The sequence below is a fragment of the Culex quinquefasciatus genome, chromosome 1 (genome assembly GCF_015732765.1).
Source record: "Culex quinquefasciatus strain JHB chromosome 1, VPISU_Cqui_1.0_pri_paternal, whole genome shotgun sequence".
NCBI lineage: Eukaryota > Metazoa > Arthropoda > Insecta > Diptera > Culicidae > Culex > Culex quinquefasciatus.
Window position 1 is genome coordinate 58463174 of NC_051861.1, and position 25001 is coordinate 58488174.

A 25001-nucleotide genomic window follows, 5' to 3' on the forward strand; every position below is an offset into this window, starting at 1 on the left:
CGATTAGGGGAAATGATATTCGGGGAAATGGCTTTCGGGGATGTGGTTGATTAGGGGAAGTGGTATTCGGGGTGTGGACAATTAGGGGAAATGATTTTCGGGGAAATCGAATTCAGGGAAATGGTATTCGGGGAAATGAGCTAGACCCTGTTTCATTTCTGTTAACCCCTTCCCGCCCAAAGCAAAATCGAGATTTTTTACGTTTTTCTACATTACTCGTAATTGGGTCGACCAAATAAGATGAAATTTTAATGGTTATAAGTTAACATTCCATATAAACTAATGCGGGTTGAACCAGGTTGAAAAAATGCATGGTTGCAGAGAAATTTAATTTTGAATACAAAAATTAGTGGTGCTCTGGAGTAACCATGGGCGTTACAGGGTTAAACTTCTTAAGTTTTTGCCTACGCCCATGTTCAAACAGAGTCACTTTTTTAAATAACAAAAAAACATGATCATATGCCATGCAAAACTTTTTCAAGCTCTGACCCTTTTCTAGAAAGCTTTGGCACGGCACCGGGTGTGTTGTCATCTTGTCACAATCCAATGAATAAATTTGTGAATTTTTCGTGTTCGTAAATGAACTTACTTCGTTTGGGCCGGTAGTGAAAGCTGATCCAGGACCTCTAGTTTTCCCTTATTGTAGCGAATTGCTTGCAATTTTTTCATTTCACTGGCCATGTTAACGAGAATCTTGCACTGGTTTTCTATTAAAAAAAAACCTGATAAGAACGCAGATTACTAGGGTGACAGCAAGGTTTACATGCACAGAACAGCAAGGATTGACAATACAGTTTCTAATAGAGTTATCTAAGCCCGATCTCACGCACACTAGCTTACCATTTGTTTTTGCTGGCGACCACAAATTTTAACCTAAAAATCCATCGTGTACGTACACGCAATACATGCGCACGTAGATAGCTCTATAGAGTTATCTAAGCCCGAGCTCACGCACACTAGCACCCCATTTGTTTTGCTGGTGGGTACAAAATTTAACCTCAATCTTTTTCGTGTGCGTACACGCAATACATGCGCACGTAGATAACTCTATCGAGAAATTAAAAGTGAGAGTGTGTGCGTGCAACATGGAGTTAAACTTTTCAAAGTGCTATGGTAATCTTCACAGCAACTTCACAGAAAGTTTAACTCCATGTTGCACACACTCTCACTTTTAATTTCTCGATAGAATCGAGCTGTCAAATCGCAACATGGGGTTAAACTTTCTGTGCAGTTGCTGTGAAGCTTACCAAGGGTTTTCATAGAGTTTAACTCCATGTTGCACGCACACACTCTCACTTTTAATTTCTCGATAGAGTTATCTAAGTCCGATCTCACGCACACTAGCTTTCCATTTGTTTTTGCGGGCGACCACAATCGAGAAATTAAAAGTGAGAGTGTGTGCAACATGGAGTTAAACTTTCTGTGAAGTTGCTGTGAAGGATACCATGGCACTTTGAAAAGTTTAACTCCATGTTGCACGCCCACACTCTCACATTTAATTGCTCGATTAAACCTAAAAATCCATCGTGTACGTACATGCGCACGTAGATAGCTCGATTATCTACACCCTTACCAAAAATCATTATTTTTTGAGTTCCAAATCCCACTTTTCATACGATTTTTTGAGTTCAGGTACTACAACCATAAAAATGGTTATATGGGTTGAACTGAAAAATTCGTATGAAAAGTGGGATTTGGAACTCAAAAAATCATGATTTTTGGTAAGGGTGTAAGCCCGCTCTCACGCACACTAGCACACCATTTGTTTTTCTGGCGCCCTGTAGAAAAAACACCCTACTGTTCCTAAAAAATAATCGGGTTTAGTCGGATGAATCGACTGACGAAATGGCCGACTGATCGGTCAATGTTGCAACATACGCTTATGGAAATTTAACCCAGGCGTAAGCCGGCTAATCGGTATTCGCAATCAGCCAACTCGACCATACGAAGTTGGCCGATTTGTAGGTAGATTAAAAACACTTTCCCTGGAAAAATCCGGGAACCTGCATCCTAATGAAACTGGCTGATGAATTAACTGCTAAAAAGAAATGGATTACATACCTACAACATTTTGGCAGCAAGTTCAGTCACCTACAAATATAATTACGAACTGGGAATTATTGTTTATTTTTAAGAACTTCCGGACAAAGTTCCAAATGTTCTGTAATCAAAATTTATTGGATATCATAATAAAACTTACCTCAAAAGATCAAGAAAAAACAACGATGGTCAAATGAAGCGCCGGGTCTTCTGCTGGGACTGCTACCTCAAAACTTTGGATCACCACCTTCAAAACATTTAAATTTCACTTTGAAACAACAAACTTCGCTATTTTTCGTAAAAGTGACTATTGAAACACTTAGAAAACACTTACCAAACTATGTACAAGCTGTGTTTTTCCTACATCATTAAAAAATGCAGGAATTCCTGTTCAAATTTACGCAGACAATAATTTACCTAAGTCCATTTCGTAAACAATACTAAAACGTATTTCATTGACCGATTTTTTGACCAATTTAGTGTGTTTCCGTGCATGCCCGACTAAGGCCAATTTAATATGTCGATTAATAGATCGACTGAAATGTTATCATCGACGCATGCCAACTTAGTAGGTTTACTGGTCGGTCGTTTTTGAAGACACCCGATTTTGTTGGCTGATTGCTCAGATTGAGAACTGTCAAACTTTTTACAGGGCGGGTACAAAATTTAACTTCAATCTTTATCGTGTACGTACACGTAATTACTACTGACCACGTCGTGTTTGGCCGATCCTTTTCTCGAAATGCTGGCAGGAATTCTATTTTTCGGCTGCGAAACTGGATGCGGTCTTTTAGTTTTAACGCGCCGCCGACGAACGTCGTGTGTGAGGAGCAAAACCGACGGCGAAATGAATCCGGGAAGCCAACGCAAGGACACCTTGGATGACGGTTCCGGAGGCAGAAGAGGAAAGAGTTCGTCGAGTGGTCCAGCGCTTCTCGCCTTGTGGGATAAACAGATAGTGGAAGGTCTTCGAAGTCATGAAAAAAAGTGCGGTCCGTCCGAAAAGCCAAAAAAAAAAACGGGAGTTCTCACCGATCGGTCACAACAGGTCCCACAAGTTCCTAAACAGGAGCTGCAGTGGCTTCTCTATCCCGATCGAAGGAATAACCCACCCGATTGATCCTCACCTTAGCTTGGTCAGAAAACAGAAGGGGAATGCGGTAACCTGCCCTGAAATGTACACAAAAACTTCGCCTGTGCGGAACAGGAACTTACCGCGAGTTTCACGAAGTGTTGTCAAGGACAACCGGGCCCACTAGGAAGATGCGCTCATATTTGTCACGGGCTTTGGAGGAGGCTAAAGGGACACCACCTTCAAAAACAAACCACCTGTAATTCAAAAACAAAGACGAAACAAAAAAAAAAGATAAACAAGCTAGTTATTTGACGTTTCTCACCTTTATGATCCTAAAGAAACCAAAACAGCTGTTTTGGATGATGTTTTTTTCACAAAGCACAGCTGTATACGAGGTAGCATGTGAAAATGAATATTGACTTCACCATTTCAATAATTTCAACAGCAAAATCATCAATTCAGCATTAAAACACTTCCGCACTTCTTCCTTCCAAACACAACAATGAAAAACAAAAATCTTCAGCTGTCAATCAGAGCCAATTGAAATTTACATTGATTCTATAATTTACATTACGAACCATTTACATTAGATCTATAATTAACAGCCTTTCAGAAATGATTTGGATTAATATTTTTTAGAATTTACATGAGATTTGAGCATTACATTAAATTTGAAATCACACTATCAACTTTTACATGTTATTTAGTACTTTACATTGAATTTAAATTTTATATTAAGCGAGTTTACATAGAAAACAGTGTTTCCATGTTGTGTATATTTACATATTTTTTTCTGTGTAGTATTTGAAATTTACATCACATTCAAAATTCAACGGAGGAAAAAATTTTTAGGCTTGGGTAAAATTACATCGAATTCATCGGGAAATTACAAGTTTAGAAGCGAAATTTGTTCGGCAATTTAAATTTACAATGAATTTGATGTAAATTAGCATCATTAATGACGTGCACTTTTGGTACATCATAAATGATGTAAATTTACCGGATTATTTTTTTCTGTGTAAAAATAAAAAAATAAAATACCAAGTTTTGGTATTCAAGCAATGTTCAAAAATCCAGAAGACCTCAACTTGGTATTGAAATGGTTTTATTTTGTGGTATTATTTTACTCTTGGAAAAACAATATTGTCCCGCCCGTGTGGATCAATCGGACCGCGCACTGGACTCACAATCCAGAGGTCGCCGGTTTGAATCGCGCGGCGGGCGCTCTAAAATTCTTTGTGTAAATATGGGTATTCGGCGCCGTCGCTCCGTGTCATTCTTTCATACACTTAGGAGCCCAGGGCGGCGAAGTCCTTGTAGATAAAAAGGAAGACACTAGTGGTTGGTACTATAAATGGTGGCCGACAGCTATAAAGTCAACTTCGTTTATAACATGGTTTGGTATTGTTGTGCCCTTCCACATACAAGACTTTGGTATGATTTCATGGTATTTTTCCATCTATTACTGGGCAACCAAGGGCACATTTTTGTCCCTGTTATTTGCCCAAGTAATACCAAAATTTGGTATTCCCGTATTATTTACCCCTGCTCAGGACGGCGGCTAGGTTCCGGCGGACAGCGGCCTCCGCTGGCGAGTCCGACTGGTCTGGGGCGTCTTCTGGAACTGGAACTGGACTGGAGTTGAACTAACTGGAACTGACTGAAACTGCTAAAAGTGGTCCGTTTCGATAAGAAGCATCGATGAACCCTAGGGGGGTGCCACTTCGGTTCTGGCGGGTTTCTCGCGTCTGAAACTGCTGAAACTGCGTGATCGGCTCCATCGACTCCAGATCCGATCCGAACCCACGATTTTTTTTTTCCAAGAAAAGTTAACTAAATCCATATAAGCGTGTACCACTCAGCTGAGCTGTCAATCGTTTTGTTGTTTTGTTTTCCTCCAGTTTCATCACAAAGTGCGAATGTGTTCAAGTTGAAAGGTGTTTGGCCAACCGAGTCATTTCCATGGTGGCCAGTTCTCGCTCCAGCAAGTGCGTCTTAGAAGCCTTCCCTCTTTTTACTCATCCTGGACGATTTTTCCACCAGTCAGCGGGCAGCGGAACATCCGCCGTCGGTTTGATTACGCCGCCTCCGGTGAACCTGCTGGTGATGAGCGAGGCACTGGCGAAAGCGGCGCCGTGGATTCTTGCGTGGCAACAGCGATTGTGAAACCGACATAGAAGGTAGGAGAGGTAGATGCAAAGTTCGGTTTTACCTTGAAGCAGAGCTTGCAAAAGGGCACATTGTAGAAGAACCGGGAAGCGCAAATTAAGGTCATCGAGCAACTTGGGTGTTGTTCCGGTGGAGGTGCTTCAGGCGTGCCCTTATTTCGCCAAATGAAAGTATCGTGCGAACTAGATCCGGCTCCGCTCGGCAAGAACATACCCGTCCCGATAGAGGAAATGTTCCAGGTCAAGATCCGGGGCGTGATGACCGAAAGCGGCAAACAGTTTGTAACGTACTTCCATCCACGAAGGAACGCTTCAGAAGTAACGCAACGCCCTGGTCGAAGAAATGCGAGTACGAGTACTAGCTTACAACAATCTTATTTAACCCCTTCCCGCCCAGAGCAAAATCGAGATTTTTTACGGTTTTCCTTGCCATTTTCTACAGAATTGACCAAATTGGATGGAATTTAAATTGTAGGCAGTAAACATCTTAAATAACACTGTCCAGGAAGAATGAGATCATTTCATTCATTAGTTTTCGAGAAATTTCAATTTGAAGTGAAAAATTAGTGGTGCTCTGGTGCAACCATGGGCGTTAGAGGGTTAAGTATACATGACTAACTAGTCCTAACTCGTACCAATTCTCCCCCCTTCACAGAAGACAAATTCTCCGCCGACCAGACGCCTGTTCCGTCCTGGTGGAACTCGCACATCACCAACTCCCTGCCCGCCGCCAAGAACAACTTCCAGACCACGCACGGTCTCGTCCAGACACAACCCTCCTTTGGAAAGCCGGCCCATCGGCCAGCGGGATCCCATCGATCGCCAACCCGAGCCCCCGGTCTCCGTTCCGTCAGCTGTACTTAAGCACCAGTGCCACCCCCCGAATATCCGCCTCAATCCCAGCTTGTCCGCTCGGACGAGTGCCACGAAGGAGAACCGCCGAGGATCTGCTACTACTCTACCGTGGAGTACTACATCGTGCTGGGAGCGTAAGTTCATCAAACTTCCAAAAATCCACTTTCTCAAGACTAACCACCTTCTTCCCTTCTCTAGTACAGGCAAATATGAGGTTGGTCGGAGCGATCGAAGCGCTTCAAGGAGGTTTGGTCCAAGCTGGTGGACAAGTGGCTTTTTCGGTGACTCGGAGGAACGCATATTGGAGGTGTTCGAGCGGGCAGCGTACTCTTCATCGACGAGATCAACGCCATCTCGGCGAACTGCGTCAACGCGCAGGACATGAAACGACGAGTCGTTGTGCAGCTTGTAAGCAGCTTGAACGGGCTCGCGGATCGAAGGCGGTGACGAGGTGCTCGTCATCGGTGCCACCAACCGGCATGCCTGGATGTCCGATTTGGCGATGGTGGCAACGGCCAACGGCGACTAGCAGACTGCCAACCGGATGTTGATCATCGTGGAAGGATCTCCGTCGTGAAGGTGATCAAGAATTACTTTTCGCTTCCATCATGTTTGAACTCGATCGTGAGTAGCCGCTATCACAATTATCGTTTTCCAGCACCGCGCCCCGGTATGAACTAAAGGTTTCGCCACCGCTAGACGGATTTACCCATATCGTCGGATAAGGTAGCATTAAGCACCGAAAGTTCCTCGACGTCGCCGCTACATGAAGACAGCTGCAACGATTTACTAATATCTCCTCACTCGGAGAGTCGCAGATCGACGTACAGCGTGAAGCTGAAAGCGCTACCGATGGAAAAACCACTGACCAGTAGGTTGTCCTAGATAAACATCGTAACGCCGATCAGGAAAGCGAATGCGTGGTACAACAAAGGGTGCCGAGCGGGTGTTCAGCGGCATATGGCCACGGAGATATTTCTTTCATATTCTTAGCTGCCAAAAAAAGATAAAATTTTATTTTCTACAAAAATGCACACTCATGTAAATGTTGAGAAACAGTTAAACTAAATATTTTCTTCTGATCTTGCGTACTTTCGTCGCGGAGGTTGGTTTTAGATGGCAGTCGTGTCCCTTGTAACAAACTTTGGCGCACTCGGTGCAGCAGCACAGCGAGCCGGTCAGGCTTCTTATGATACCGAGTGGAGAATGATCTGGTCCGGGTTATCATCTAGTCACGAATGGACATGTCGCTGTTGGCGATTTGAGCGTCGCGTTGAACATGATGATGCCGGGCTAGTAGACACGACACGTTACGGCAAACGTAGTTGGTGTTCGAACCCGCGCCAGATCCTCCGGAACCTCCCGGGCTAGTGGATCATTGGTCGAGGCTTTGTTGGACTTCGACAAGTGTCTGAGATCACATCAGTTGACTCTTTAGGTCTCCCTCCAACTGTCCCGTCACGTGGCTCACGCCGATGTCAGCCCAACCTGCGACTTTAAGTTCACCTCGAACGATGGCAACGTCAGCGAGGCCGCAGCAATATACTTGATCAGTGGGCAATCCAGCCAGCTCAAACAGCAGAACACTGTCGGAGCAATCTCCGGCGCAAGGTAGCGACACGTTCGATGGTGATGTGCTCACTAACGACTCGATATCCGTCGGGAACATACTGTCTTGCTCCTGTCTACCGGTGTTCAAATTGAGCGGAATTATCCCCCGAACCAGCGGTGGGAACTTGACCGCCACGTAGTCATAGTCCATCTTGGACACGCGCCCGATTGGTATCGACCGTACGTCCTCCACGAAGATGACGTCCCTGTAAAGATATAAGATTAGTTTCGATACGAACTCAAGTCGCTACTAGATGAATATTACTGTAGCAGCCACTGCTCCTCGTCCTTCTTGCCGTCCGGGTCATCCTTGGAGGCCATCTGTTTGCACTGTTTATACGAGTTGCTAGCACTTGCAGTGACACAAAGCACTGCCTAAGCTAGAGCTGGGTACATTTTCTTTGACTTCTGATGACGACAGGAGGTCTTCGGTTCCGGATGAGCTGGACTTGGATGGCCCACGTCAGCCCAACGCCTCTAATGCAACTCCCCTTTGCATGTCACTTCGATAACCTCCAAGTTTAGCGAGGCAATTTCCGCAAACCGCACCGCCTTGTCTTTCTCCGGCCACGTCTTGAGCCTCGATACCTGCAGTGAATACTCGGAAGCGGACCCGGATAAACGAAAACTATATAAATTCTAGTGAGGACCTTAAAACAACCTTATGAGTTATGGTCACCATTTGTAATAATGTTATTTGGCGGACCTTGATAACTATTTGTCAAATGGTCACCATAAGTAATAGAGTTATTTTAATGTTTGTAATGGTCAACAATTTTCTAGATAACTTTAAAAAACTATTTGCGCATGTTTTCTCAAATGGTTACCCTAAATCATACGGTAATTTTAAAGTTCAAATGGTTCCAATGGCGGACCTGGATGACTATTTGTCAAATAGTTACCATAAGTAATAGAGTTATCTTAAAGTTTGAAATGGTGATTTTTTTTCTTGACGACTTTGTCAAACTTTTTAAATATGTTTTCTGAAATGGTTATCGTATATCATAAGATTCTTTAAAGTTCAAATGGTTCATCTCGATACGCAAGTACCATATAGAAACATAAAATAATTATTTGAAAAAAAATACGATTTTAAATTATTTTTTTTCCACAAAACAAAGAGTAACTATGAATATTATACTTTTATTATAATGATTGTTTTCAACGAATTCTTTAAAATTCATTTAGATTTAAAATATTTTTAAACATACATCCGAGCGGATGGACGAAACCCTTATTAATTTATTCATTCAATTTTAATTTGCAAAATAGCATTTTCGAAAACCCTGCATCATGAGATGATATTTTGATTTTATTTTGTTTAGTTAGAGCAAATTTCCTTGCCCCGGTAAAATATCAGTTTTCCGACATTTTTTTTTATCAAGAAGTAATTTTTATCTATATCAGTGTTTTGTCAAAAAAAAAAAATAAATTATTAAGCTTATTATCACTTTAATTGATACGCAATTATTCATCATAAGCATAAGTTTTGGTTCTGGTTGGCGAACTTTAATCCGACGAACGATCCAACCAGGTTCAGAATACTGGAGATTCCACCGCGTTGCACGTCCCGCAGATGTTCCGCAATGACCGTTTGCATGAACAGCTTGTAACGATTCTCCAGATATCGCTTGGCCTGCTCGATAAACTGCGTCTGGATGCAACGGGCTCGCAGCGGATCCTGAGTACGCGGACTGGGTTTCACGCTCGGCATGTAATTCATGATCTCCCAGATGTCACTAACTTTCGAGTCGTTGAACCCATCCGCAACCTGGGCGAACCGCTGAACCAGCGACGGTCGCATCGCACCCTCGTTGATCAACTTGTTGTATTCGTACACCTCCCGAGCCTTTTTGTTGTTCAACGACGACCTTCCGCCAAACGTGCTCTCGTTCAAGGTTGTCTGCTCCGGCCCCTTCCGGATGTCCATCCAGTTCTGCGACGGTCCAACCAACGCGTTCATCAGCTTCACCTTTTCCAGCTTCCAGTCGTTCATCGTGTGTTCCCACTTGGCGTTCTGCGCCGCCTGCAACGAGTTCTTGTGCACCTCCTCGATAACGGACAGAATCGCATTCTCCTTCTCGTTGCGCAGGAAGCTCTGAATGTCCGTCGTCGAAATCGGATCCAACGGTTCGAACGTCTAGCGCGAGCTCAGCGTCTCCAGCTTCTGCGAGATCTTCGGCCCTTGTGGCCGAGCAGAATGTGCCTGGAAGAAAATACTCTTTAAATCTCAAACACCTCAAATTGAGACCGAAACTTACGCCTGCATGTCCTACGCGCCGGTCTGGGAGACGCGCGAGTGCAGCTCCTGGGTCGCTTGAAGCACCTGCGTCAGCGTGCGCTCGACCCGCGGCAAGTCATCGGAGACCTGAGTATCGTGGGATAGCTTTTGCGCTTGCTGGAGAAGAGCGCTGAAATCCATTTCGACGTCTTTGTGTTTCTAACCTCAAAATCCGACGGATGGGCTGTACGGTGAAATGCGATTAAAAACTATGAAATTTAGTAGATATTTCAACTGCCCCTAGTCGTTTGCCAACTATTGAACAATTTTGAAACTTTTTAAACGATTTGCAACACTATTTTTTTTACAAAACGAAGCAAAATCGAAAGAAATCCTGCGAGTTCTTGGCGGCAGTTGGTAATGTTTACTGTTTGGAGCTGGATTCTGCTGCTTGTGTTGGTAGTTTGACGTACACTTCAAAACTGATATGAGCACATTTAAATTTTCAAACTCGCTGGGTAGTTTTTGCGGTACACCCTTACCAAAAATCATGATTTTTCGAGTTCCAAATCCCACTTTTCATACGAATTTTTCATCATCAAACTGGCACTCAAACACGGTCTGCGTCTGGTGGAGAAACAGCGATTCGACGAGTTCTACTCGGAATCGGTCCAATCGAGCCGCGGCCTCATCGAGAAGATTCAAGTACTCGAAACGTTCCTCGGTCAGTCGCAGGATGAGCGCGAGCGGCAACAGAATGTGGGCGAGTACAGCCACGCCCAGGGCCATCTGGATCAGAAAGGAGCGAGTGGCAGTCGGTTCCAAAAAGTTGGCACGCTGTCCAAGTCTGAGTGGGAGGCTAGCAGTGAGTTATGCGCCCAACTTTGCATAAATTCAATCAATCAACAATCAATTACAATTTACGTTGACTTATGGTTGATATCTCGTTTTAGCACTGTACATGTTCTTCGCCTTCCAGAAGATGAAAACCAACTGGGACAAGAATGGGAAACCCGGCCAAGCTTGCGCTGGGGGAGACCTTTACGTGAGTTTCTCAAAACATTTGTAAAAAGTAGGTTTAGACGAGGGGTGCGTCACTTCCGCGCTAACCGAGCGATAAAGCATCCTTTCCATACCTTTGCAGCGTTCACTTTCACCTTTCCGCTTTAACTTGCTTTAACGCGCGTTAACCGCGATAACTTGCTTTTTGGCTTACCTTTTTTTGCGTTCACGCATCAGACTGCTCGATTTTTTGACAGCGAGAACTGTCAAGAGCGAATGACAGTTCTCGTTGTCAAATCAGTCGAGCAGTTTGTTTTGATAGATGAAAAAGCTTGACCGGTTCAAGAATTCCGACTTAATATTCCGGAACAACAAGAAAAGCCGCCAGAACCAATTCAACTTTCTTAGAGAGAACCAGGACCGGAACATGAACCCGTAAATAGTTATCCGTTAAGATGCGGAACAGTGAAACCTGGTGACCTCGCCCAACACCTTCCGTTGGTCCGTAAAGCGCGCAATCAAGCCTTGATAAGTCGGCCTCACGACCGAGATCTACAAGGACTAGGTGACCTGGTTCCACTTCTCCGCATTTTGAGGTTCGTTCCGGTGGCCATTACGGGATCGTCTGAGAACCACTTTGCGAGCTTCTAGTAATAAATAGTGAAATTTCGGGAGGCTGCTGTAGCCGGAGATGGACCATAATTGAGCCCAGAAATGGAACCGGTTTCACCGTTCTATCCGTCTGCACTGGCACCACCGGCCCAGAATCATCTTGATCCGGACAGCACGCCTCATTCGATTCAGGAAATGAGCGAGAATCAGCGCTCGTGCGGTGGAGAGTCTGAGACGAACGCGCCCGGACTGGTGCACCGTTCGCCTCCACCAAATTTATCACCCAAGACCAGGGTGACTCTGAACCGCGTTACATGCGATCATCGATGTTCAACCTCCCGATCAACACGAACATGATGAAGTTGAGTGCTGTTCTGTTTGAGTTGGTCGTTTCACCGTTTGCTCATGCCGTAGAGAAAAACTGGCCCAACCGATGGTCAATTTTGGCTAGTTGGGACCAATTCGATGCATTTGCTTTTTTCCAGTGTTTTCTGTGCAAGGCAACGACAGAAGTTCCGGCAGAGTCACACCGGCCAGCGAATGGACAAGTACGAGCGTCCGGAACGTACGACTTTGTGATCACCAAGGACTACTGCTGGAATAACACTCCGCCGAAAGAACCTGGCGATGGTGTTCGTGATTGACGTGTCGTACAACAACGTCAAGTCCAGGCTGGTTCATTTGCTGTGCGCGGAGTTCAAGAACATCATTCGTCACTTGCCCGTGGATGAGCGCCAGGAGCGCGCTAGATTAAGGTCGATGAAGCTTCATCAGATTGTGGTCGTCGGAGATGTCCAGGGTTAACTTCTAAAAGCTTACATAGAACCATAGAAATGTTCATGCCATGCTGTTCACTCTGCGCCTGCTTAGTCTTAGCCTCAACAGCGAGATGCGAAAGTGTCGGTAGCGCTAAGAGAGTTGTCCCAGAACGCGGTTTCATTTCGTTTAAAAAAGTGTTACTTTAAATATATTTATAAGTAGTATTAAAGTCTCTATTACAGTTCATGTGAATAAAGTATTCTAACTATATCTAAAACTCATCTGACTAGTAGTTTTGCTCATCTTAATAGAAACAATCGTTGTTTCGTCAGCACCTCCAGCAGCATGATCCGGCTGTCCAGTGTGTTCATTATGCTGCGGATCTGCGAGAGCGTCTTTTGCAGCGCTCGATCTTCATCCTGGAATTAGTAGGCATCAGCGGCTTCTTGATCGCGGCAGATTTTTTTTTTGGTTTTGAGCGCCGTTTTGCACCCGAACTATTCCCAGGTCCTGCCATCGCTGCATCGTTCTTCGATGGTCACGTGGATTACACGTGCACCTGCAAAGACAATAAGTATAAACATAAAAGTCCTGCAAAACCCCACCTCCAAAATTCTTACTCTTCGTTTAGCTGAGCATTACAAACGGAGTCGTACTCTTCGTTGTCGGCGATCGGCGTCGGCAGCTAGAGCAGAGCGCCACCGAACGCTTCCATAGCCATCGATTCATTACCGGACGTTTCCGCGGCCAGCACGCGAAAGGCGTCATGCAGCCAAAGATCCGCTTCGTCGATGATCTGCTGGGTTGCCCCACGGATTACGACGGTACAGATCGCAACGGCCGAGACGAACCGTCCTGGTCGTCACCTTGTCCTTCATCTTCTTCTTTTTGGCGACCTCATCTTGATGCTCGATCCTAAAACCTTGATCTTGACCGTGACCATCGGCGTGTTGGCGATCAAGATCTTTGCGTTCTTGATGCTTCTTGTCCAGCAGGAAACCCTTGTCCAGGAACGAATCCTCCAAGCAACCGCCGGTCTATTTCCCGGATCATTTCAACCGCATCACGGCATCGACGGCCAACTTGGAAATGTTCATCAAATCCTCTCGGAACTTTTCCGCATCCTTAGAATTGTCCTGAGCCACGCCAATCAGCGCCGAATGTGAAGCCTGCGTGGCCGCTCTCCACCCGGCGATAATCGTCTGCGGGTGCAACTTTTTCTCGATCAACTTTTCCGCCTCGCGCAGCAACTCTGAAGCCAACACCGTCACGGAAGTCGTTCCACCGCCAACCTCGTCGTTCTGGAAGCGACTCATCTCCACCAGGATCTTTGCCGCCGGATTGTCCACGCCGACTGCCGAATCGCAGTTTTGCCTTGTTTTTTTTCTGTCAAAACTGCTTGAAAAAAACCAAAACAAATACCGAGTTGCCAAACATGACCAAAAACTGCTCGACGGCAAGGTTGCAAGATAGATTTCCTTGGTTTAAAAGTCGAGCAGACTGTGGTTGCTTTAACTCGCTTTAACGCGCGTTAACTTGCGATAACTTGCTTTGAGGTGGCGTTATGTGAAAACTCGGCACGATGAGTAGCGTTGATGCTTTTCGAGCTCGTTTTTGTGCGTTTTAGTGTGTTATCGCGAAGTGACGTCCCCCTCGGGTTTAGATCAGTAGTGCGGTGCCTGTGTGGACGCGCAGTCCTGTTTTTTCGTGTTATTTTCCGTCTCTTTTGTGTCGCTGTTCGAGTGCATGGGGTGATTGGTCATTATAATTAAATAATGGCATCAGTAGTGCGGTGCCTGTGTGGACGCGCAGTCCTGTTTTTTCGTGCTATTTTCCGTCTCTTTTGTGTAGCTGTTCGAGTGCATGGGGTGATTGGTCAGTATAATTAAATAATGGCATCAGTAGTGCGGTGTCTGTGTGGACGCGCAGTCCTGTTTTTTCGTGCTATTTTCCGTCTCTTTTGTGTCGCTGTTCGAATGCATGGGGTGATTGGTCATTATAATTAAATAATGGCATCAGTAGTGCGGTGCCTGTGTGGACGCGCAGTCCTGTTTTTTCGTGTTATTTTCCGTCTCTTTTGTGTCGCTGTTCGAGTGCATGGGGTGATTGGTCAGTATAATTAAATAATGGCATCAGTAGTGCGGTGTCTGTGTGGACGCGCAGTCCTGTTTTTTCGTGCTATTTTCCGTCTCTTTTGTGTCGCTGTTCGAGTGCATGGGGTGATTGGTCATTATAATTAAATAATGGCATCAGTAGTGCGGTGCCTGTGTGGACGCGCAGTCCTGTTTTTTCGTGCTATTTTCCGTCTCTTTTGTGTCGCTGTTCGAGTGCATGAGGTGATTGGTCATTATAATTAAATAATGGCATCAGTAGTGCGGTGCCTGTGTGGACGCGCAGTCCTGTTTTTTCGTGCTATTTTCCGTCTCTTTTGTGTCGCTATTCGAGTGCATGGGGTGATTGGTCATTATAATTAAATAATGGCATCAGTAGTGCGGTGCCTGTGTGGACGCGCAGTCCTGTTTTTTCGTGTTATTTTCCGTCTCTTTTGTGTCGCTGTTCGAGTGCATGGGGTGATTGGTCATTATAATTAAATAATGGCATCAGTAATGCGGTGCCTGTGTGGACGCGCAGTCCTGTTTTTTCGTGTTATTTTCCGTCTCTTTTGTGTCGCTATTTGTGTACATGGGGTGATTGGATTTCTTCTTCTTCTTTTTTCATTTATTTTTTGTTCGCGCGTTCGTTGGCCGATGAATTTTATTTTTGTTCTCTTTATATAGTTTTCGATAGAAACGATCCGATTTTTGTTTTTTGAGACAAGCAAGTCGTATTGCTGGATTAAGTCCTTTCCATATCATCGAAGATCGGAAGGCACGTCGACGGATATGTTTTAAGGCTTATGATATAAAATAATTTTAATGAATGAAGCCCTTCCTACATCACCGTTGATCGGAAGGCACGCCAACGGAGAATTTCTGGAGAATCGCGGTCGAATTAATACTATATTTAAATCCCTAGATAGGTATCTTTCCGCAGCCGGCTGCCTAAGATTTTAAAATTTCAACCGAGAAACAAATTGCTCATGGTCGCATCACCTACCACAGTGAATCCTGACCTCATACCCATCTTACTAACCCTCAAAACTCATGTGATACTTTGTCAGAGACGCAGTCGATTTGGCGGTCCCATCACTCAAGTATCGGCTAACATTCCCATCCACTTCCCCGTGTTTTACCACTGGTCGTGGCCGGCGTCGGTATTGATCAGCACGATAGGGACCTTTGAAAATTGCGAAGGGGTGATGATTGGTTCCTACTTTTCATCTGTGGTCCACGGAGCAATGTTTGGGGGTCCTGGTCAATAACGAAGTAGCAGCTACGGGTAGACACCAATGCTATGCTATGCTATGCTAGATTTGTAAAAAGTAGGTTTTGTTTAAGTAAGAAATTTTCTCGCAGTAAATACGGCATCAACGACGTCACCTCGATGCTCGGGCTGCGCGAGGAGGACAAAACGATCCCGCTGAAGAACTTCACCATCAAGACGGCCATCTGCTGGCAGGCGCTGCTCGAGTTCCTCCAGCACACCGAGTCGGACGTGCTGGACGCGTACATAGTGGATCTGACGGCGTTTTGCAACTACATCAAGAAGTTAGTTTTTCAGGAAATCTATCTAAACTTTTACAATAACGTTGCTCTGTTGCAGCTTTGCGGACACGCAGACGCTGTGCAACTACATCCGGCAGCTGGCGTACGATCCGTCGATGACGACAGACAAGCTGCAGAATATGTACTTCCAGTCGATGATGCAGGTGCTGCTGGAGATTGCTGCGTCGTACTATCTGGGTGACGAGGTCGGCCGGGAGAACTTGAAGAAGGTGCTGGCGGAAATGTTGGCTTGCGGCGATCTAGGCGAGGGCAACGTGAAGACGATTATGTGTTGAAATGTGCAGTGTTCACCTTCTTTACACCACCTTGGTGTGGCGTTATTGTGCTAACCTTGCTAGCATAGCCTTGGTGGTTGTGACAGCTCATTCCCGCCAAACCAGTCGACGCGTGCAGTTGCAAGTTGTGTTTGCTCGCCCAAATAAAAGTTCGTTCGCGGAAGTAAAAACGCGTGTTTCTTTCTTTTCTCGATTCCGGTCCGATTCGCGGTAATCCGCTGTGCGTTCTGGACGGCAAATTCCGTCAGGTTATGGGCCCAGTACGGACGGTTTCGGGAAAGTGCAAAGGGACGGTTCCGCGTGGAGGAAAAGTTTAGTTTTTTCGCGCGGTTAACGAAAAGTGTGCTCGCTTTTGTTTACCGTTCGGTGGCGGAACACCAGTGGAAAAGTGAGGTTGAGTTTTTCGCGAGTGTGAAAAGAACTTTGAAGTGCACGTGAAAAATGGCCGGAAAGTTCGGGATTGCCAAGCTCGATGGCACGAACTGGCCAGTGTGGGAGATGCGTGTGGAGGCACTCTTGGCCGTCGAAGACCTCTGGGAGGTTGTGATGGAAGATGTGCCGGCGGCAGAGAAGCAAGACGCGGCTTGGAGGAGCTGCGACCGGAAGGCGAAGGAAAACATCGTGTCACTGCTGGTGGACAGCCAGCGGTCGTTCGTGGAGGGAGAAGCCCACGCGCGGGACGTTTTTAAAGCTCTCAAGGAACATCATCAGCAGGTGAGCCGATCCGCGGAACACACACAGCGAGGGAAAGCACGGAAGTGCTTCCGTTGTGGCCAGCCGGGGCATTTCAAGCGGAGTTGCCCGGTGCGTGGCGGATTGCGGCGAAAAAGCGAGAACGATGGTGAGAAGGATGCTGCCAGGAACACGGAGAAGGAGATCGCCGGGAAGACGGCGACGGTGTCCATCGAGGGCACGGCGGCGGCGGCTGCCGGAACCTTGGAAGTTCAAATCGCCGGGTGCACGGAGATCGAGACCGCTGAAAGCGACGAACAGGACGTCGCGCTCACCACCGGAGTGAGGAGATCTGCGAGTTGGGTGATTGACAGTGGTGCCAGCGCGCACATGAGCAACGACAGGAAATTTTTCTCGTCGCTGCGGGAATTTGCTGGTGGTCATATCACGGTGGCCAACGGAAAGCAGACGGAGATTCGTGGTGAAGGAAGCGGGGTAGTGTACGGCATTGACGGCGAGGAAAAGCCGAAGAAGATCGACATCGGTGAAGTGAAGTTCGTGCCAGGACTAGCTACGAACTTGCTCTCGGTCGGGAAGTTGACAGAAAAGAACTACAGTGTTGTGTTTGAGAAGAAAAGCTGTTCGATTGTGAGTGCCGAAGGTGAAGTAGTCGCTACGGGTAGACGTCACGGAGGACTCTACTACCTGCGCCAGACGAAAGCGGCGGTCAAATCGATGGCGGCTGTGGAGGCTCGACACAACGAGGGTTGCCAGCACCAGTGGCACCGACGGCTCGGTCATCACGACTGGGCAGTGGCAGAGCGGGTCTACAAGGAGGGGCTTGCCACGGGGATGAAGGTGACGGACTGTGGACAGCGGTTGGTGTGTGAGTGCTGCGAGGAGGGTAAGTCAACCAATTTATTTCCTATGCTCGGCCGGAAGTCGAAACAATTGCTAGACGTGGTGCACGCTAGCGTTTGTGGGCCGATGCGAACCGTTACGCCAAGCGGAAATCGATTCGTCTTGACGATGGTCGATGGCTTCAGTAGGTTTACGGTCACCTACCTGCTGAAGCGGAAGTGCGAAGCGGCGAGTGGGATCAAGGAGTACATCCAGTGGGTCGAGAGCCAGTTTGGGCGCAAGCCGCGAGTGGTGAGGTCGGATGGAGGGGGAGTGTTCAACAACACAGAACTCCGGAACTTCTACAAGGTGGAAGGGATCCAGCCTCAGTTCATCAATGTGCGTAACGGCATCGCTGAACGGAAGACCAAGTCGCTGATTGAAATTGCTACCTGCATGCTGAGCGACGCTGAAATGGACATGCGATTCTGGGGTGAGGCCATGCTCACGGCCACGTACCTCCAGAACAGGATGCCGATTGTACCGGATCAGAACACGCCCTACGAGCTCTGGTGGGGACAGAAGCCAGACCTGGAACATCTTCGAGTGTTCGGTAGTAGAGCGTATGTCAACATGCCGGAAAAGGAGCTGATCTTCGTCGGGTACGCCTTGGACCGAGAAGCGTACCGGTTTGCCGACCTGGAGACGGACAAGGTCACCGTTAGCCGTGACGCCAGATTCTTCGAACTCGGCGACGGCACAACAACGGTGGAGTGGCCTTCGTCGGAACCAGCGGAAGAGATCCAGTTGAAGCCGATCGTTGTGAAGGAAGAGTTCGAGGAACAAGAAGTCGGAGACAACGCGGCTGGAGACGAAGAAGCTGAAAAAGAGGCCAGCGAAAGTGACGACGAAGAGTTCTTCGAAGCAGAAGGAGACGAAGGCGGACCGAGTCTAAGCCTTCGACGCTCGGGAAGGTTGAATCTGGGAGCAAGACCGCGCTACCTGGACGACTACGAGGTGAAGCACGCTGTCGGGATCGCGGTGAGCGCAGTCGAGGAGACTGCAGGCCGCATGGAGGAGCTGAAAGGACGGAAGTGGAGCACCTTTAAGCGGTGCATTCAAAGGCTGTGACTGTGAGAGGAGGCACCGGATGGAGGACTAGTGAAGAAGGCTCACCCTGAGGGGGAGTGTTGAAATGTGCAGTGTTCACCTTCTTTACACCACCTTGGTGTGGCGTTATTGTGCTAACCTTGCTAGCATAGCCTTGGTGGTTGTGACAGCTCATTCCCGCCAAACCAGTCGACGCGTGCAGTTGCAAGTTGTGTTTGCTCGCCCAAATAAAAGTTCGTTCGCGGAAGTAAAAACGCGTGTTTCTTTCTTTTCTCGATTCCGGTCCGATTCGCGGTAATCCGCTGTGCGTTCTGGACGGCAAATTCCGTCATTATGGTCATCTTTGAGCGGTTGGTGGGTGACGTCGAGGAGCGGTTCCGATTCTGTGTGGATTTGATCAACGGAATTTTGGAACCCTCGCGGGCGGACGTTTCCAACACGTCGCGATCGTTGGTGGATGAGTACTTGGAAAAGAACCCGGACAAGAGTCTGCAGATGAAGATTTCCTCGCTTCGGTTGAACATAATGGACTTGAAGGAGCAGGAGATGGACAAGGTCAACAAGAAGGATTAAGGCGGTGCGCAGCGAGCGTCGGACGAGTTGACCGCGCCAATGACGTACACACGGTCACTATCCGGTTCATGTACAAATGGAACTAGCAGAAGTCTGAACACATCCAGTTCTACAACATTGTCTTCCAGCGGATTATGAAGGTGTTGAAGATTATCGAGATGGGGCGGAAGAACTTTGATCCGTCCGCGCCGAAGCTCATTCCGCAGAACCGGCTGGAAATCTGACTGGGGGAGCGCCGTTGATGAGTCTCAAGGTGGACTGATGTTCAATCTGGACGTTTCGCGTCGTGTTCTGCTGCAGATCACCGACATGAGGACTTTTTATGCCTCGATCTGTACGAGATCATCTAAAAGGAAGACTACAAAAGTAAGGATGATGACGATTTGAATGTTCCAGTAGGACTTCCTGTCGCCGTAGTGAAGCGAACGAGGTGGATGAAAAGAAGCCGATGAGATTAAGTCGCAGGATCCGGCAGTAAGTAGGATTCACGGAATGGTTGAAATGGAAGAAGCTGCAGTTGAACATCGCGAAGACGAAGTGCATGGTAGTGACGACACGGAAAACCAACGACTGCAGACGGTGTGTACAGATGGATGGAGGAGTTGTGGAGCGGGTTGAGACGATGAAGTACCTCGGAGTCATGTTGGACGAAAAGTTGAATTTCAACGAACATATTGACTATACTATTCGGAAGGCAGCACGGAAGTTTGGTGTTCTGTGTAGGATAAATCGCTACTTGACGGCAGAGACGAAAGTTCAGGTGTACAATTCGCTCATCGCTCCTCACTTTGACTATTGTTCATCGATCTTGTTTCTGGGAACACAACGACAACTGAAAAGGATGCAGGTACTACAAAGCAAAATAATGCGGCTGATACTAAAGTGTGATCGACTGACGCCTCGACGGAGCATGCTCGAATGTTTGCAATGGATGTCGGTAAAGCAAAGAATCGAGTACAATACCCTTGTGTTTGTTTATCGTATGAAAAAAAGGATGGCGCCACAATACTTGACGGAAGCCATGGTATGCGGAAGAGATATCCATGAGCATGACACTAGAGGAGCTGACGATCTCAGATTGCAGAACTGGAAAAAGGCATGCACGCAGAACTCGCTGTATTACAAAGGATTTAAACTTTACAACCAGCTTCCAGAGAATGCAAAGACGACAAGCAACATCAACGAGTTTAAAAGAAACTGCAAGGAGTTCGTACGGACACGGCCGTTGGAGTAGAAGTGACCCACGATGGTACTGTGAGGAAGAGCACGTTATGACGGTCGGCCATCTTCATTATCGGTACGCATTCGCATGGGATCACTTTGGGCCGCATATGATAAACCTGATCAAAAGTAACGCGAATCTGGGCGCGGTTTAACCCTATGCGCTCATATGCGAGTGGAATAGCAAATGGTTCCAATACCCTAAATTTGATGCAATCTGAGTGATGAAAGACTCTACATAGGATTTGTAAGAGCGCCTTGAGACGAGATAAGAGAGATATGGATGGGTATACACGGAAGTGGAGTAAGATTACAGGACACTCTCTAAACATGAACGAAGAATTATCGAAAGATATCTGCTCGTAAATCTTCCATACTACAAAAACTGTGTATGGGTATGAGGTGGGCCATCCAAGGAGTAAGTGCTTCAGCTGTTTCGCCGTGGACTCGCGGTGTTTGAATTACAGCGGTGTTTTCGCAAGTGATTGTATCACTACGGCAGCGCTGGGCTTTTATGCTGCCGTGGAGCTTGCACGAAATGAGGATGGCTGATCCTCAGGAAACTTTGGAGACATTGGGGCCGAACCAAAATGGCGTGAGCGTTGGAAATTTTTTAATGTTCAACGATAGATTTACTCCACAATGTTTAAAGATTTCCTAAACATAATGGCTTGAACAAAACAGTGTACGCGCCGAAGCTCATTCCGCAGAACCGGCTGGAAATCTGACTGGGGGAGCGCCGTTGACGAGTCTCAAGGTGGACTGATGTTCAATCTGGACGTTTCGCGTCGTGTTCTGCTGCAGATCACCGACATGAGGACTTTTTATGCCTCGATCTGTACGAGATCATCTAAAAGGAAGACTACAAAAGTAAGGATGATGACGATTTGAATGTTCCAGTAGGACTTCCTGTCGCCGTAGTGAAGCGAACGAGGTGGATGAAAAGAAGCCGATGAGATTAAGTCGCAGGATCCGGCAGTAAGTGCTTCAGCTGTTTCGCCGTGGACTCGCGGTGTTTGAATTACAGCGGTGTTTTCGCAAGTGATTGTATCACTACGGCAGCGCTGGGCTTTTATGCTGCCGTGGAGCTTGCACGAAATGAGGATGGCTGATCCTCAGGAAACTTTGGAGACATTGGGGCCGAACCAAAATGGCGTGAGCGTTGGAAAATTTTTAATGTTCAACGATAGATTTACTCCACAATGTTTAAAGATTTCCTAAACATAATGGCTTGAACAAAACAGTGTTTTTAGTCGGTCGGAATTTCGACTCTCAGCTTACCCAGCTACGAACCGTCAACTGGGGCGAATTGGAACAGCAGTTTTAACCATATAGTAGCACAATATTTTTATTTTCCTGGTTGGTTTAGGTTAGAACAGATTCAGACCAGCAAAATGTGTACATTCATTTCCAAGTTTAAACCCATCAAATGCTTTAAACACTGCTGTCCCTATTCAGACTGTAGTCCCGATTCGCCCCAGATGACGGAATTTTCCGAGTGTGATGAGCGGAAGTTAGTAAATTCGTTTGGACCACTCTCTGCCATCGAAAGACGATCTTCGCAAAGGCTTCGAGCTGCTGATTGCACAGTGTCAGATCGGTTAGATTGACCAGCGGAATTACGGTTCGGTTCTCTAGCATCAACGGAATCGATGATGTGGAGGTGTAGTGTGATATTTTATACAAATATGGTGTTTACCCCTACGAAACCTCCGTTATTCTTGGTTTCGCATAATTTACGCCAACCATCAAAGGAAGCGCAATTTTCACAAACGCAAGGGCTAGCCTTCCTTTGAATGCAGATTGCAGAATCTCATGTCTTAAATTATTGTTTATTAATTTCAATTCTTTAGGCAATATTTGTACTTCTAGATCAATTTAGTAGTTAACAACATTTTGGATTCAACGCAAAATTAAATTTGCCTTGCGCGCTCTCTCTTTTCTCTTCTCTCGCTACGCTCCGTTACCTGCTCTTTCGCAGGAAAGCGCACTGCGCAGGCAAAAACAGTCTGATGTGAAACGTTTGTGCGGCTGGTTGTTGTTTACGTTTTGTGCGCAGGTATAATTTTCAAACAAATCATTTGATTTACCAAATACTTTGTTTATATTTTTCTTGTTGATCATTTCAGCGCCGTGGAGAGAACTTGATAAAAACGGAACAGCTGGTGCTGGAGAACTCGATCGGTGATCAAAAGAGATTTTGCCGGCAGCCGGCCGACAATATTGTTCCGCCGAGGATGCGACCAAGCGAACAAACGATTGGCATCAATCAATCTGAATAATCAGATAAGTACATATTATATTTGAATTTTATATTCAACTTGATACTTTGTGATTTTTTCTTCTTACTTTTTCAGGTTTGGACGATTTTGGCAGTATGATCAACTAAACAGAATCGACATCGCCGCTTAAGTTCAAATATTATTGTTGTGAACCATCCGTCAAAAAGTGAACAATTCTGTAAAAAATAGGTAGGTAAAAAATGTAAGAAAAACTTTTAAAAACCATTTCAAAACTATTTCTCAAAAAGTAGTAAATTTGCATGATAAACTTTAAGAGCGAGTCCACGAGCAAAGCATACCCATCTCGCATCGACCTCACCAATCTGCCTGAAATTTTCAGGGGTTGTTTGTACATATAAAACTAGCATCTAGCCAAAATATGAGCACTCTAGGTCAACGGGAAGTGGGGCAAATCGTTTTAAGGTTCAGAAACGTAAAAAATCTTAAAATTGCTATAACTTAGGCAAAATTCAATTTAATTTCAAAATTCAAAATGCATCTGAAAGGGCTTGAAAAATGCAACAAAATGCAGGGTAGAGCATCCTTATTGGTTAAATTTAAAGGGATTTATTGGCATTTTAGTGAAAAAATAGAATAATTTTCAAACTCAAATAAAAAAGTGTTCCATCCAGATATCAACTCGGTTCGACCTGCAGCTTGTAGGTGACATCTGGGACTACAATTCGAGACTGAGAACACTGTGGGTTAGGCAGTTTAACATATTAAATAAACACTTTTACTTTTAGTGATTTTTTTGGTTGTAAATTTTTGCTCGGGGACCCTTAGATCCCATTTTCTGGTGATAATTTTATCATATTCGTGTTCCTAAGACAATTTCACAATAGAAACATGCATAAAAATGTTTATTTTGATCCATTTTAACCCTTTAAAAAATAAAAGTTAAAAAAAATTATTAAGCTGCTTTTTTTCTGGTGTCATCTAGTTTCCTTGGAAACGAGCTTAATTTTCAATTAATGTGAATCGAATTTTTTTTTCACTTTTATATTTAAAGGGTTTAAATGGATCAAAATAAACATTTTTATGCATGTTTCTATTGTGAAAATGTCTCAGGAACACGAATATGATAAAATTATCACCAGAAAATGGGAACTAAGGGGCCCCCCGACCAAAAATTTACAACCAAAAAAATCACTAAAAGTAAAAGTGTTAATTTAATATGTTAAACTGCCTTACCCAAAGTGTTCTCAGTCTCGGATGGTAGTCCCAGATATCCCCTACAAGCTGCAGGTCGAACCGAGTTGATATCTGGATGGAACACTTTTTTATTTGAGTTTGAAAATTATGCTATTTTTTCACTAAAATGCCAATAACTCCCTTTAGATTTAACCAATTGGGATGCTTTACCCTGCATTTTGTTGCATTTTTCAAGCCCTTTCAGATGCATTTTGAATTTTGAAAATAAATTGAATTTTGCCTAAGTTATAGCAATTTTAAGATTTTTTACGTTTCTGAACCTTAAAACTTTGTGTCCCGATTTGCCCCACTTCCCGTTGACCTAGAGTGCTCATATTTTGGCCAGATGCTAGTTTTATATGTACAAACAACCCCTGAAAATTTCAGGCCGATTGGTGAGGTCCAAACGACGTCCCATACAAAGGGGTATGCCCTAGTCGTGGACTCGCTCTTAAACCATTTAAAAACTATTTCTTAAATAGTGAAACTGGGAAAAATGTAGGATAAACCTTAAACAACCATATGAAAACTATTTCCAAAATAGTAGCGCTAGGTAAAAATAGCAAGAAAAACCCTAAAAAACCATTTACACAAATGGTAATTTGACGAAACGTTGTTCGGGAATTTTTAAGGTTACCGTTGCTAACCACCCTCAATTCAGATGGTCGAACTTTATGAAAAATGGTAGGGTACCATTTCAGATATGGTATTTTTAAGGTTTTCCTACCATTTTTCAAATAGTGGTTACGATCTCTGAAATGGTGAGAAAACCATTTAACACAAAGTTTTTTTAAGGTTCTCGTTTATGCGGGTAGAGAAGATTAAC

At 45.5% G+C, this 25001-nt stretch overlaps 3 protein-coding genes across 4 annotated transcripts in view; 1 reads left to right on the forward strand and 2 right to left on the reverse strand.

The window, feature by feature from the left end:
* Positions 1-772, reverse strand: part of LOC6048541 (methylthioribose-1-phosphate isomerase) — a 168926-nt gene extending 168154 nt beyond the window's left edge. Inside the window, exon 1 of one of the 2 annotated variants that reach the window (XM_038253649.1) lies at positions 590-772. In XM_038253649.1, coding sequence (XP_038109577.1) covers positions 590-681 — 92 coding nt within the window. In that variant the 5' untranslated portion in view covers positions 682-772. The remainder of the gene's footprint in view (positions 1-589) is intronic. The other variant, XM_038253638.1, reaches the window with a different exon arrangement.
* An 11751-nt stretch (positions 773-12523) lies between these two features.
* Positions 12524-13688, reverse strand: LOC119765590 (T-complex protein 1 subunit beta-like). The gene is made up of 2 exons (XM_038249817.1): positions 12964-13688; positions 12524-12902 (listed from the first exon to the last, which is right to left on the reverse strand). The coding sequence occupies exon 1, from the start codon at positions 13657-13659 to the stop codon at positions 13393-13395; it is 267 nt and encodes an 88-aa protein (XP_038105745.1). The 5' UTR covers positions 13660-13688; the 3' UTR covers positions 12524-12902; positions 12964-13392.
* A 2138-nt stretch (positions 13689-15826) lies between these two features.
* Positions 15827-16283, forward strand: LOC6053128. Its single transcript, XM_001869240.2, has 2 exons — positions 15827-15990; positions 16046-16283. Exons 1-2 carry the CDS (start codon positions 15827-15829, stop codon positions 16281-16283), a joined length of 402 nt encoding a protein of 133 aa, XP_001869275.2.
* Positions 16284-25001: the final 8718 nt, after the last annotated feature.